Below are 14,496 nucleotides of genomic sequence, written 5' to 3'. Positions count from 1 at the left end.
ATCCAAGTGCTGGCCCCTTTTAATGACAATGTTTTCATGTTGTTTTTCAGGGACTGTGTGTACAGTCTAAATGACGAAGTGGAACTTGTTCAGGCATCAGACAACGCCCATGGTCGCTGCTAAGCCAACAGGGGCCAGTGCCTTGACTGTGACTCCAGCCCCTGTCGCATTAGTCTCTGCTGACAACTCCACAGAACCGGTCAACAAGAACGATGCCTTCGACGAGATCAAAAACAAGTTCCTGAATGAAATCGACAAGATCCCACGTGAGTGCCGGACAAAACCCAAACCTGTTTCGATCAACCAACTTGTATTGATGTGACTCTAAGCAATGATTTTGGAATTAGATTTTCTCTTTGGCTGCAGGCATTGGTAGCCTCATAATGTCTTTATTCAGTATTGATCACTGGCTGCCCTTCCTAATGGCAGAGAAATCTAATTTTCTCCCAATCTAACTGCTAACCTAGCACCTCTCACTAAATATATTTGACCCAGGACATGACATGGAGTAGGCTAAATGATTGGTTGGTCAAATATCAAAGTATTTGCTTCTTTTCTCTCTTTCTGGGTATGGATGTGCCATCTATACATTGGTCTGTATATTCTCCTCAGTGCCATCCTGGGCCATCATTGCCATTGCCGTGGTCGCTGCTTTACTCATTCTAACATGCTGCTTCTGCATCATCAAGAAATGCTGTTGCAAGAAGAAGAAGAACAAGAAGGGCAAGAAGGGGAAGGGTGACATGGGAATGAAGAACCTGAAAGGGGGAGAGGTATGTTCCACCGCGGGAGGTTGCATCACGGCCGAGGGAATTTACACCTACACTGTATACGAAGCCAGGCAAACCACGGCCAACTTAAGGCTGTTTATGAGCGTATTATGTAACAGCTGTGTGGCTTACAGTGTAGCTTTGTACTGGAATAGAGAGAAAACATGCATGTGGTGCAAGTGACTCAGCTAATTATATAACTAACATTATTTTGGAACAGTAGTCCTAATGTTACATATTTTAGTCCAGTAACAAGTTTTCTGTTTGAAATGTATTAGATTACATATCATTGTTACAGGCTGTTTTGATGGCTTTCTAACCCAGTCAGTCTATTCTCCGCAGGTGTTAATTACATTCTTTGTCCATCATGATTATTATTATTTTTTTTTTTTTTATTTTGTTATTTAATGTATTTGTCATGAATGTTACTGTTGCTCTTTCTCTCACTTGTGCTTTGGGATTTGAGTGGAAAATGACAGGACTCTGTCTATTCAGCCCAGCCATTGTTTTCCCAGTCATTAAAGAGTAATTATGAAAATTAGTAGTTAGCACAATGCTGTTGTTTTTGGGCCTATAATTATTATTTTTTCACATGCATGATTGATGATTTAAAAAGTACAATAAGAATACATCTAAAAGTGGAGTTATTTTAAAACCCAACGACCCTGCTGCACAAGATATGATTGTGCTAATGAGGAGGCTTCTCTATCTGTCATTTTCCTCGCTCCCTAAAGTGTAGCTGACTACATTTGCTGTGATTACCCTTCTTTGGTGTCTGCTGTGAGTTCAATCTCTGCCTTTGTCTCTGCTCTCCTCCTTCCTGCTTTGTGTTTTATGTGTGCTCCGTGTATCTTGACTGTGGTGGACTTCTCTGCCTACGGTAGGTCTGACAGCACGCGGCGCCCCTCTCTGGCCGCTCTGTGTAAGCGCAGACCAGGGCGGGGGGGAGCGGTGGTGGGGTGGGCTGGGCTTGGAGGGGTTGGATTGCAGTGATGATGACAATGAGCGCTATGGCTTCTTTAGTTTTTTGCAAGCTTAGGTGCTGCGGGTGCTTGAGGAATCTATGGGAGCGATTAAGCTGCTTCGCAAAATCCACTGAACTGATATGCCACACCAACTGCTATGTCTTGAATATCCAGAGATTGCAATTTTTGGCAAAAACAACGAAACAAAGATGTGTTTAAGTGTCTATGGTTTGAAATTAACATGAAACTCATCCTACGGTTGAGCCTTTGAATGACGAGTGCACTCAGCAACTCACTAGAGATCACTAACATGCATGTGCAAGGGGTAAGCTGAATATTTGTCAAATAATAGCTGAACTTAGAGCTTTGAGCATGTTTCCACCATGACAGGCCTCGACTGTGCAACACAACCAAAAACTGATATCTTACAAAACAATTTCTCTCCAGAGATACATTGACCTGGGTCTGAAATTCACACGCTGTGCCCCACTTGTGCAAACATGCTCCGAGTTCCACAACAGACAATGCTGTTTGTATCGCTTGACAAAGACCAGCATATGCCCTTGCAGTAGGTACCATTGAATGGCCACAACTTGACTTGAGAGTAACTTTCCTGGATGACCCATGCTGCTGACATACTAGGTGACAGTCCTTGATGCCCTCTCTCCCTGAAGCACTTGGGTCTCACTGAGGAGAAATGGTGGGCCAGAATGTTTGCCCACATTTGCAGTAAACTGCTGAGGCCTCATTTCAGTCGATCCAAAGTTAAAGCTACAATCAACTGGCTGTTTTAACACATATTACTTCTGATAAAACCTAATTTCCGAGCTCGCAATTCACCCCACTGAGTTGACCAAAGGGCATACATTCAGACATACCATGTCTTTATCTTTGAACCCCCACTGGAAGTTTGAGAACAACTGGAAATTCTCAATATAGCATGATCCCTCCATCGATGTGTACATTTCACTCAGAATACGTGGACAGAAATTTTTGGGCCAGACAAAAATTTGTCACAGAGGTTTTTTTTTTTTTTAAAAACATCAAAGCATAACTTTTATCTGTCTTCAGAAATTATAAGGTATAATTCATTTACATTTGCCATCAGACAGAAACTTGGATCTTGCATTGTGTGGCCTGGCATGCGTGAATGAAAAGCATTTACCACAATAAAGATAGAGAATGCCACATATAAGGATATTGTGTGAGAATGTGTGTGTGTGAGAGAGAGAAAGTGAGCTTTTTAAGCATGCATGAGAGCCTGCATGTAAGCAAAGTGTGTGTGTGTGTGTGTGTGTGTGTGTGTGTGTGTGTGTGTGTATGTATGGTGGTGTACAGTACAGTATGGTGTGTAGTGGGTGTGATAGTGTGTGTATTATCTGTGTGTGTGCCCTGTTCCTCTTCCAGCTCATCAGTGAGTAGCTGGACCCTCCGGTCTTACGAAGACATCAGTGTTTTTTCAAGAAGACAGCCATAGGAAAGTAGGCCATACTGAGATTCAGCTTCATACAGTATCCGAAATGAAAGTTTACTTTAATATTCATATCAGAGCAAATTGCTCTCACTTGATTAGTCATGACTCGAAAGAGATGAAAGACTGAAGAGTCACTGGGTGTGATGTAAAAGCAAGATGGACGATAACGGAGGACTTGATTTATCTTCTTCATCAAGTCCTGATTATCTCAGGGGCATTTAAACTGCTGAATTTTGTTCTACCATATGATCAAGAGTCACAATAATTCACATTAGAGTATCAACTGGAAAATCTGGACTGTTTGGAATAAATTGTGAAATATATCAGTAATTCAGTTAGCTACAATAATCAGGCCAGAGTACAATTATAGCAGCAAAATCCTATCAGCAATACCAGTGTAAACACATTAATGAGACTTTGGGATGTCAGGAGGAGAAAAATGGCAAACAGTAACATTGTCTGGCTTGAAGTAAACCTGTTTGTCAAACAGCTTACACTATCAGTTGGAGGATATTCGCCTGCGTCAGTGGTTTGATCAAATCGCATCTATTCCCCGTAGCTCTGTCCTTCAGTTCCTCTCAGTAAGGACGCTCTGCTTCTTGTGATAGCTTATATTTCAAGTACTGTACACAGGGTGGACAAAATAACAAGAACACCTTGCACTATAGTGCAATGCAGTGCAATAGCTCTGCAATAAATACTAGTTTGACGTGTTCACTTTTGTGTCAGAAAGACTGAACTTTGTGGTGTTTTTGGAAAAAAAAAAATCCCATAATATTTTCTGTCTGTTTACTTGTGAGTATGGGCTAATCTTTACTGATACAGCTTTGCTCTATGTGGGATATGCCAACACGATTTTTTTACTTTTTTAACAACTTAATATGACTCACTTGGGATGAGTCATATTTGTGTAGCTGCCTGTGTAACCGCGATGCGGTCCCTTCAAAGTCAAAGTCCCATTTTATGTCATGTTACCATTATTTTGTCCACCACCTGTAATATCACAATTACAGGCAGCTACACAAGTGAGTCATGTTGATTTGAAAAAACAATTAGCAGTAATAAAGTTTTGATAATTACCATTTTTATGAAACCGAGAACTTCCACAGGTTTCTGCATGGCTGTTGTGTTAGATTGCAGTTTATTGTAAGGTGTTCCTGTTTTCCTGTCCACCCCTTGTATACTGACTGTTTTTATTCTGTTGTTTCTCTCTTTTTCTCACTCTTTCTCTCTCTATCTGTCTCCACTCTTTGCACAATAACATAGAGTTCTATTTAAATGGCATTTCTACAACATTTCGTAGTCGAAGAGAAATTCCCTGTATCTGATTTTAGCTGATTTTAACATACATGTAATGCCCATGAAAAACAAAGAAAAACAGCAAATGGTGTCACCCAAGAAATAGTGAAATCAAGTCAGGTTGCAACCGTGGTCATCGATGAACAGATTGCACTAGTAACACCGCGGTGAGCGGGGGTAAGTGGCAGGTAGGTGCTGTGACTAACCCGACTGCTGATGCCTGAGGTTTTGTGTTTAGCACAGAAGCCACCTCAGAACCGTCCTCTTACTCCTTCTCCTGCTGTCTGCCCCTCTTCTGTCTCTGCAGAAACAACAGGATGATGATGACGAAGAAGATGATGTCGAACCTGGACTCACTGGAGACGAGAAAGAGGAAGAAGTGAAGGAGAAAGAAAAGCTTGGGAAGCTGCAGTACTCCATTGATTATGACTTCCAGGAGAACAAGGCAAGCACTTGAGTAGTTTATTTTACATTTTCTTGTTAAAATGAAGAGCCTTTCAGTTCTTACGTAAGCATCACACCCTGCAATTTCCTTTGTGTTACATTTCCTTTGGCCATTTTTTTTCAGGATCGAGGACATAGTAAAGGATTTCGGGGCGTGAGCCGGAGAAATGTTCAGTAACTTTTAATCACATACTTCCTCCCTCCTACCTCCCCAGCTGACTGTTGGAATCCTGCAAGCAGCTGATCTCCTCTCCATGGACAGCGGTGGCACCTCTGACCCCTACGTCAAGGTCTTCGTCCTCCCTGACAAGAAGAAGAAGTTTGACACAAAAGTTCACAAGAAAACACTCAATCCTGTCTTCAACGAGACCTTTATCTTCAAGGTAAGCCGAAACACCTCGTGGTCACCTTTTAGTTATTACTTATTAAAACAACATGTACGCCAAGCTGTTTGATGGGTAGGCAAGTCCTGTTAAAGGTGAAATGCTCCTCCTGTCTTTCATTATTTCTGTGAGCGCTTAGCAGCTGCTTAGATTCTGATTTCTTTTTCACAAACACTTCTGGCCAGCAGTGATAAAAAGCAGCAGACATACTGAAGGTGTCTGACAAAGAGAATGTGGTAGAGAATCAAATTAAAGGAGAGGGCCACCTCTGGTGCACCATGCCAGCTGACACAGCTTTATAAAAAACAATTTAAACAGCTTTTTCTTGTCAATGTCAGGCTAGTTCTGCTGAAGCTGCCTGTTAGTAAGTCAGGCGATTTTGAGCTCCAGGCCAAAGTCACAACCCATACTGCTGAATACTTCTGATCTGACGTGCACTGTAAAAGTCTACGATTTGTCAAAAACTTCCTCAAAACGATACAAATGAGTAAAATGAAGATGATTTCTGTCTTCCAGATTCCATTCCAAGAGATGGGAGGGAAGACTCTGGTAATGTCAGTCTATGACTTTGATCGCTTCTCTAAACATGATGTCATCGGAGAAATTAAAATACCCATGAACACCCTTGACCTGGCAAAGCCAATTGAGGAGTGGAGAGACCTGGACAGCGCAGATCAAGAAGAGGTAAGAGTCATGCAGTAGAGTGTTGTATTACTTTTATAATGCTGTCCTTTACTTGCACTGATGTACGTCGTAGAGATGTATGTTTTACTAGATTTTTGAGTCCAATATCAATATCGATATTTGAGAGATTGGCTGATACATATATTTTTTCCCCATAAAAACATAACATAAACAAATATTTGTATATTATATAATATATATAATAGATATTTTCATAATTACAATGTATCAAATGAAAGTGTGAAAACAATGTGAAAGGGGTCGCTCGTAGTGATGAACTACAGAGAATTATCATCTGAATCTGCAGCTCCAATCGGCTTTACAGAGCTTTATAGTGAGTTTCAGCTCATGGTTTAGCTGTCCAGCCCGCAACTTTACTGTTTTGGTTCACTCTCACCACTCTCATAGCGCCATTTTCAGCTACAGCAGGCAGCTGTTTTCATTGAAAAAGCTCTAAAAACTCACTGTACACTAACTGCTCAGCACCAAATGGCAGACAGACACAGTTAACATCTATCTGGTGAACACAGTGGAACATTTAGCAGCTAAAGAGCCAGATATTTCCCTCAGGAGTTGGTAGAGACCAAGAACAGACCTAAAAGAGAGTGAATATTAGAGAGAGTAGAGTGACTTACATTTGTCAGGTGGCCAGAAACATGACTCCAAATGAATAATAATGTTGCTCCATAACTGCTGGATATGTAAATATGGAAACTGTTTGCTAACAAGTTTGCCATATCAGCTTAAAAGATGATGATATAGCCATTATTATTATTATTATTATTATTATTATTAGTATTATTATTGCAGTTTCTTGCTACTTCTCTGCAGACATATATACTGATACTGTTATATCTGTAATAAGCTAATATCAGCTGATATTATCAGTTGGGGCATTTTATCAGTCAGGCTCAGTATGTTTACTACAGTACCTTTGCTGTAGAAGTCTTCTAATTCTCTAAACTGTAAACTGTAACCATATAGAGCAACCTGAACAGCTTACTCAGCTGGTGACATATTACAAAAATAACTGTGAGCACTTGGTAACTTTGTCTGTTTACTAATGAGATTCAGAGGTCTGAAGGACACACTTTTTGTTTTTCCAACCAACTGCACTGCTTCCTCTGTAGCCATGCAGCCTGTAATGTGGTGTTGTCATCATTATTATGATCCAGAATATGAAAAACAGGTTTTAATCAATGACACCTTCCCTGAGCCATCTTAAGAAAAAATACTCACTCTACAGTTGCTTGCGGTCTCCGATATTTTATTACCTTTGAAAAGACCAACTAGATGTAATTCCTGCTGCTAAGACAAAAGTAATGGCAGTGGGAATTATTTGTATTGACGGTGTATATTTAAAATGTAATTCCAAAGGGACAGTTTGTATATTTATGTAGTGTACTGTACATGAGAGAAAAGATATAAGTTCTGCGTCAGACCTACTTTAACTTTTCTCCCCGTCCCACCTCCCCACAGCCGGAGAAGCTGGGTGATATTTGCATCTCTCTGCGTTACGTCCCTACTGCTGGCAAACTTACCATCTGTATTCTGGAGGCCAAGAACCTGAAGAAAATGGATGTGGGCGGACTGTCAGGTATATACACAGTAGGGCTGAACAATTAATCGGAAATGTTATCAAAATCACAATATGGCCAAGTGCAATATCCAAATCGCTGGAGCTGCAATTTTTTGATAAAGGTAAGATGTGTCACAGTGTACCATTATAAATGAAGCATTGTGGTGCTACAGAGATGCCCCGGCCTACAAATAATATCCAGACGTAAGGGAACATGCTTCTTTGGTAGACCCCAACAAAAATCACATCACCATCATTTTTATATTTTTTTCAGTGAAAATGAAATGCAAAATTACCATTCCCACTAAAATTTTGACTCACACTGCAATCGCAATATCTGTCAAAATAATTACATTGCATATCTTTCAGCCCTAATACACAGAACTGAGCATCACTTATTGCATTTCATAATCACTCTGTCACACGCTATTTCAGTGTTCACAATTTGACAAAAATAGATCAGCTTAATGTGAAAATTGGATGCTTGCAATGGGACTACAGTGTATAAACGATCGTGCCTGTGAGCACAGCCATTAAGTCGGTCCTGTTCTGCTCACGTGCTGACGCTGCAGTACTTACCATGCACCAGCTCTTGCTCCCCCCTGGCTTCATCATTGGCCCCATCTGTTGGTTTATTACAGCATTGCAATCCAAACATGCATGTGCATGGACATGGGCATTTTTATCAGCTTTTTCATGATTTTGCCTTCTTTCTGTTTTCAGATCCCTATGTGAAAATTAACCTGCTGCAGAATGGAAAGAGGCTGAAGAAGAAGAAGACGACAGTGAAGAAGAACACTTTGAATCCGTACTACAACGAGTCCTTCAGCTTTGAGATTCCTCTTGAGCAAATGCAGGTAAGGACATGAACTCACGTGTTAAACTCCTTTAAGATCTATCGGGAGTGGAAAGAGTACCACTGTATCCTGCAGAAATAAAAGTGTTGTTGAAGAAAGCACTAGTGTTAAAAGCACTGTATCCAAGTAAAAATACTCGTTACTAATTACTGTGAAAAGGCAAATGTGTACCTAGTTCAATATCAATGTGCACTACGAAGCAATCTATCATCAGGTAGAGAAACATCCATATAATTTCCATGCAATTATATGGACATAAAAGACAAATAAAACCCATACAACATGAACATGACTGACTACATTTAGACCACAGATGGTCTTTTTCAGGTAAAGCTGAGGATGGGAACACACCTGTAAATGTGAGCAATTTGTGATGAATTGTCACTTCGTCATCTTCTAATTAGATAAATGGTAAGATAAGTGTATGTGTACATTATATGCCCAGTCTTCAACTCCTGGGAGTAATAACACAATTCCCATATAAATATCACATTAGTATTTTATTAAAGTGTGGCTATGTAACTTTTGAAACAAGAAATTGTTTCTTACAAATTAAATGTTAAATTCATAAGCAATAAAATGCACCCTTGCTCAGTTTTGCTGCCTTATTTGGTCTGGTATTACCAGTAGCGTATGGTGGATAATGTTAGCAAAGTTTAGATAGATATTGCTGTGTAACCAACATTATTAAGACAGTTTGCTGACTTCATGACTCAGGAATAGTTTGATATTTTGGGTAATACGTTAATTCGCTTTTTTGCTGAGAGTTAAATCAGAAGATCGATACCAATCTCATGTCTGTCTGGTAAATATAAGGCTACCGCCAGCAGCCAGTTAACTTAGCTTAGCATAAAGTTTTGAAGTCTTGCCATCACCGAAACATTGCCAGGCAACCAGCAGAGACTCCAGGAAGTCACTGCTACTGGCCAAGAAATAATCTAGCACATAACCTCCTGTTAACCACAACTTGTTGTTTTTACACTTAATTTTTTGTACAGATTAAACAAAGAAGATATAATATGTTGATTAGTGAGCTTTTTAAATTTCCCAAAATGTCAAACTATTACTGTAACATTATCCAGTAATTGAGTCTTGTTCATGGCCATGCATACAATACATACAAACACACTATAATTTTTTGGAGACTGCTGTGCTATGCTTATTGTTTTTCTACACAGTTGATCTGGCAAAAAGATCTGCATCAAACATGCAATAAACATATTTTATCAAAAAATGAAAGCAATTGTCCAATGTACTTTACAATAAGAAACACCTACAAATCAAATCTTTAATGTTCATGAAAATAGAAGTAAGCAGGACACTGAACATTTTTGGATTACACATAGATGTAACCACCCCCACAGAAACCCCTGAAGGGCGCTGACACAAGCCCCTGCAATGGGACCACTGCACGCCCAAACACTGGGCATAATGCACCATCAACTTAAATACTGGCCTCAAGTATTTGAGTAAAATTCTGCATTAAAAACCTCCACTGTGAATTTCTGATTTTGGAATGTACTCCGAAAAAAAAGCTGACAAAAAAATGACAGTACTATTTGACAGTAGTATTATTTACTTTCCACCCCTCATATCCGTGTAATCATCATGGCGTTCTGAACCTTGGTGTAATGCTTTCTCTCCATTCTCCCAGAAAATCCTAGCTGTGATCACAGTGCTGGATTATGACAAGATTGGCAAGAACGATGCCATTGGGAAGATCTTGGTGGGAAGCAAGTCCACAGGGGCCGGGCTGAAACACTGGTCCGACATGCTGGCCAACCCTCGTCGCCCCATCGCCCAGTGGCATCCACTGCAGCCAGAGGAGGAGGTGGATGCCGCCCTCGCAGCCCTCAATGCCAAGAAGTAAACTCCCACCAGAACACATCGTACCCACCTCCGCCTACCTACCCATGCTTTTCCCATCATCTCCCCAGGTCCCACATATCAGTGTATATTCCAACACCCTAACTGTACATCTGCTCCCTCCACCCACCTCCTCTCCCTCCGTCACCTTTCAAAAGATCCATAGGTACCATTTAACATGATGGGAAATATAGTTTAAAAAAAGCATCATGTTATATGAATTCATGTCATTGAAAAAAGAAGACAAGTAACAGGATGGACAGATACTCCGTTGATTTCCTTTAGATCTATTTTTGTATTGGGGTTGTGGTTCCATTAATAAGAATACAGAGTAGACTATGAAGAACAGTTAGAGTGCTATATAGGAATCTGGTGATAGAGGGGATAAAACATACATTTGCTCATATTGTACTTCTCACCCCTTCCCTTTAGTGACACAGTTTGCTTAGAATAGTGCTTAATAATAAAATGCTTTATACTGCCATATGATAGAGAAATAACACAAGCAGGTCCATTCCTTCGGTGTATTGTGCACCATGTTCCACACCTGCCAGTTATCATACTAGATGATTCTGTTAGTTTGAAGTACATTCCTAGAGTTGGGTAGCAAGTAGGGATAGGCACATATCCAGTTACCCTCAAACACACTGCCTTTTTGATTAGTTAACCTTCCACCCATCGTCTCAGGAAAACTGAGAGGAAACTGAAACTCCATGCCTTTTTTTCTAAACGGGTTGTTATTATTCAAATACTCCACTTGATGAGAAAGAAATGTTGGATTCAAAAGCTTGACCGCTTGTTTTTTTCAGTGATGTAAGGCTCACGACTAGTGTTAGTTTCTCCATGAATGGTATGTCAGGGAACAGGGAGTGATGGATTTTCAGTAAAAAGGGTATTTGTGTGTTTTTGTGCAAAAAGGATGCGTCTGTCATCTGAACAACAAAATGCGAGGAAATATCAGAGCAGGTACAACAGAGACTGATTCCAACTACCAATGACATGATATTTACAAGGTGTCGATTACTGCCTGCAGTCTACCACCTCCCCTCCCAACGCCTCTGATTCTGTATCTCACTTGTTCAGTGCTACTGCCATTAGTCATGGACTTGACACAAGGGTTTTACTTCAAAGGAATCCCTATAACCGTCTTACAGTCATAAAGGAGACAAGCCTTCAAAGTAACAAAATAAGCAATTTTCAACTACCAGGGACGCCTTCCAGTTAGCGGTGTTGTTCTCTTCATTTCTTTCTTTCTTCTTATTTTTCTATCTCTTTTTCCTTTTATTTATCCAGTTATATTTTTCTTTTTTATTTAACTTCAAACACTTTTATTCCTCAAGCACTTTAAATCCAAATGTCACGTTTAAGTACCCTCAGAAACCAGAGCTTTAATTATTTATGTTAGGAATAACTGCTGGTTTTTAAAAAAAGAGCAAGGGAGTGCATTATGTAAGCAGGGTTTTTTTGTTGTTGTTGCTTTGTTTTGGCTCAGCTTTTTGTGTATGTGTTCTGATTGTTTGAATATTACGTTTCTCACTTGATTGCAAGGATATGGAAGAAGGCACTGATCCATGTGTATTTTATACACAGCTTACCAAACTGTTGAATTTAATTGCACTACTGGGTATTATTCTGTTCTGTGGTAATTTGACACTGTTCTTGATCTGTGTACTTTTTTTTTAATGATAAAATGTTGTGAGATTGAATTTTTCTGTGGCACATGTGGTATGCCAGACAGGTCTCCTCATAAATGGACTCCTCTGATAAGAAAAGAGACACGTTTCAATCTAAGGCTGCTCTCTGGCTCCTTCACAGAATGTAATTAGTTCAGTGTATTGGTAAATTAATGTTCTGTTGAAGAGAAATTTTGAGGATGAACTTTGTCTTGTGAAAAAATCCAAACTTTTTTGACCAAAACTCATCAGCCCTGAATAAATTGGTGAAAGCTTTATTGGTAATTAAAATTCTGATATGTTTGGGCCCCAGTATTACTGCTTGTAGGTCTAGTTATTAATTAAAATCAGTGCTGTCTGTGAGCATCAACAGCAAAAACTACCTGTTGACTGTGTGCGAGAAAATGCAAAGTCAAGGTAAATCTAGTACTGCAACTTTTTTTGAAATTTAATGAATGTTGGCTCTTGTATTTTTCTCTGTTGGAAATTGTAACTTCTTATTTTTTTATAACCAACATAGACCATGTTCAGATTTCTGTTTTTCATATCACGTAATCTTTTTCTTCTGTTGATGAAGCAGCACTAAAGAAAAGGCAACATGGAAGCAATCAAGCAACCCATTGGTGTGTAGTTTTGCCTATATTCATACACGTTGATACTGCATGTTTATACAAAATACTGTACATAAGAGCATGTTTTAGAGACGAAGCAAAAATATCTCGTGTACGTAAATGGGTGTCATTTGTCATTTTAATAACACAACGGAGGGAAAAAAAGATGCACTGTATATTTTCTAAATGAAACAAATGTGTATTTATTTTCCATGAGGGTCATTGGAGAGAATGTCATACAAATATTAGAGTACTATTACTAATAAGAACCTTTCCACGCCTGAAATTCTTAAGCAAGTGTGTCGTCCAGTACTGTGTGTGAGTTCATGTAGGATGAAAATGTAGCCGCATGCTTGCTATCTAATTCCTTGTGGTCCTAATTTTTATTTGATATAATTTATCTGCCATACATATTGTTTCAGCACTTATCTGAAGGCCAATGTTTGACTTACTTCTGAATTTTATTGCTATTGCCTATTGCTTTTAAAAAAATGTTTTCAAATGTTTATTGTTTTGGGGGAGGGGGGGTCCTCCAAGTCTATAAGATAATTTTCTAGTAACAGATTTGGCTAGGTGTTATTCTGAAATAACTCATTAGAAGAAGAAGAATTGAATAATGATGATGATGAATAATTCTGCGATCTGTAGGTGGATTGTAGGAGTCATTATTATTATTTGTGCCAGCACTGAACCAGAATGAAGTCTGTTGGATCATATCTTTATATGAAATGCATTTCTAGGGGCCAAAAGATTAATAATCCCATTCCAGTGAACACAAATGACTTGGAAAGCCCTTCTTCTCTCTTTCTTTACTTGGAAGTTTTTATTTTTCACTTCTATTTAAATGACCTGAAACCCTTCACAGCTGTGTCTCTTTTACTGTGTTTATTATACGATAAATGTACGTGTATACAAGATAAATGAATAAGATAAAACTAAAGCCATAAAACTCAAGCACTAACTCTTTAGAGCTCAGCTGAGTAGCTAGAGTTTATTTATGAAGAAAAAAAATCTGACGTCTTCTTTTTCCTTGGCCAGTGTTTCTCTTTTACATTCCGTTCAGAGGTATTTGTTCATCAAGAGGGCAAAATCCATTTTACTGTATATGTGAGCATTGAGAACAGTTGTGAGTTTAGTAGAGTGAGTGTGTCCTTTTCTACTTTCAGAGCCGTTGATGTCCTTGTTTCATAGAGGTAGCTGATTTTACAGTATTGTGATTAGTAATGTATATGCCTTGTTTTGATAGTATAAATAATAGATATAATATTACAATAGGTTCTCAGTAATACTGCTAAACATATATATAAATATGAGAGTGTGTTCTATTCTTGGGCTGAGTGCAATTTATGAACCAAACTGGGTCACTCTTCAAGTTTCTCTTCTTCCAGTTTAGCAGTAGAATGTACTAGTGACTACATGTACAATTAATAACACACTACTGGTGATCTACAGCTCACGCTGATGTCTTTTGTTGGTTTGTTTAGCATATTTCTCAAGAAACAAAACAATATAGTTAGAGATCAAACCATATTAAAGAAAAAGAGAGAAGCTTAATACAGTGGCACCCAAGTTTTAGGCCTGAATCCCTCCCATAGAACTATGCATAGAGTTATGAAGCTGGAGCCAGAACATGGTTAGCTTAGCTTAGCATAAAGACTGGGGGGGACAGCTAGCCTGGCTCTGTCCAAAGGTAACAAAATCCACCATCTACCAGCACCTCTAAAGCTCACACCAGTCTCAGCTGGTTGCCTGGCAACCTCAGGGTGACAAAAATACTCCAGGAAGTCACTACTTCAGGACAAGAAATAGTCTGGCACATAACCCCTCTGTAAAACTGCAGCTTGTCATTTTTACATTTCAGTTTGCGTATGCATTAAACAAATGAGATACA

General features: G+C 39.2%; 1 protein-coding gene across 9 annotated transcripts in view; it reads left to right on the top strand.

Moving 5' to 3' along the window:
* Nucleotides 1–13,467, top strand: part of LOC122882364 (synaptotagmin-2-like) — a 55,263-nt gene extending 41,796 nt beyond the window's left edge. For 8 of the 9 annotated variants that reach the window (XM_044209659.1, XM_044209657.1, XM_044209653.1 and 5 more), the window contains 8 exons: nt 51–266; nt 613–773; nt 4,816–4,953; nt 5,168–5,335; nt 5,852–6,019; nt 7,499–7,616; nt 8,322–8,455; nt 10,110–13,467. In XM_044209659.1, the coding sequence (XP_044065594.1) occupies nt 71–266; nt 613–773; nt 4,816–4,953; nt 5,168–5,335; nt 5,852–6,019; nt 7,499–7,616; nt 8,322–8,455; nt 10,110–10,325 (1,299 nt within the window). In that variant the 5' untranslated portion in view covers nt 51–70 and the 3' untranslated portion in view covers nt 10,326–13,467. The remainder of the gene's footprint in view (nt 1–50; nt 267–612; nt 774–4,815; nt 4,954–5,167; nt 5,336–5,851; nt 6,020–7,498; nt 7,617–8,321; nt 8,456–10,109) is intronic. The other variant, XM_044209660.1, reaches the window with a different exon arrangement.
* Nucleotides 13,468–14,496: the final 1,029 nt, after the last annotated feature.

Source organism: Siniperca chuatsi, linkage group LG10 (assembly GCF_020085105.1).
Source record: "Siniperca chuatsi isolate FFG_IHB_CAS linkage group LG10, ASM2008510v1, whole genome shotgun sequence".
NCBI classification, from domain to species: Eukaryota; Metazoa; Chordata; class Actinopteri; order Centrarchiformes; family Sinipercidae; genus Siniperca; species Siniperca chuatsi.
Note: the sequence above shows the minus strand (reverse complement) of the source record. Positions and strands in the feature narration are given on the sequence as shown.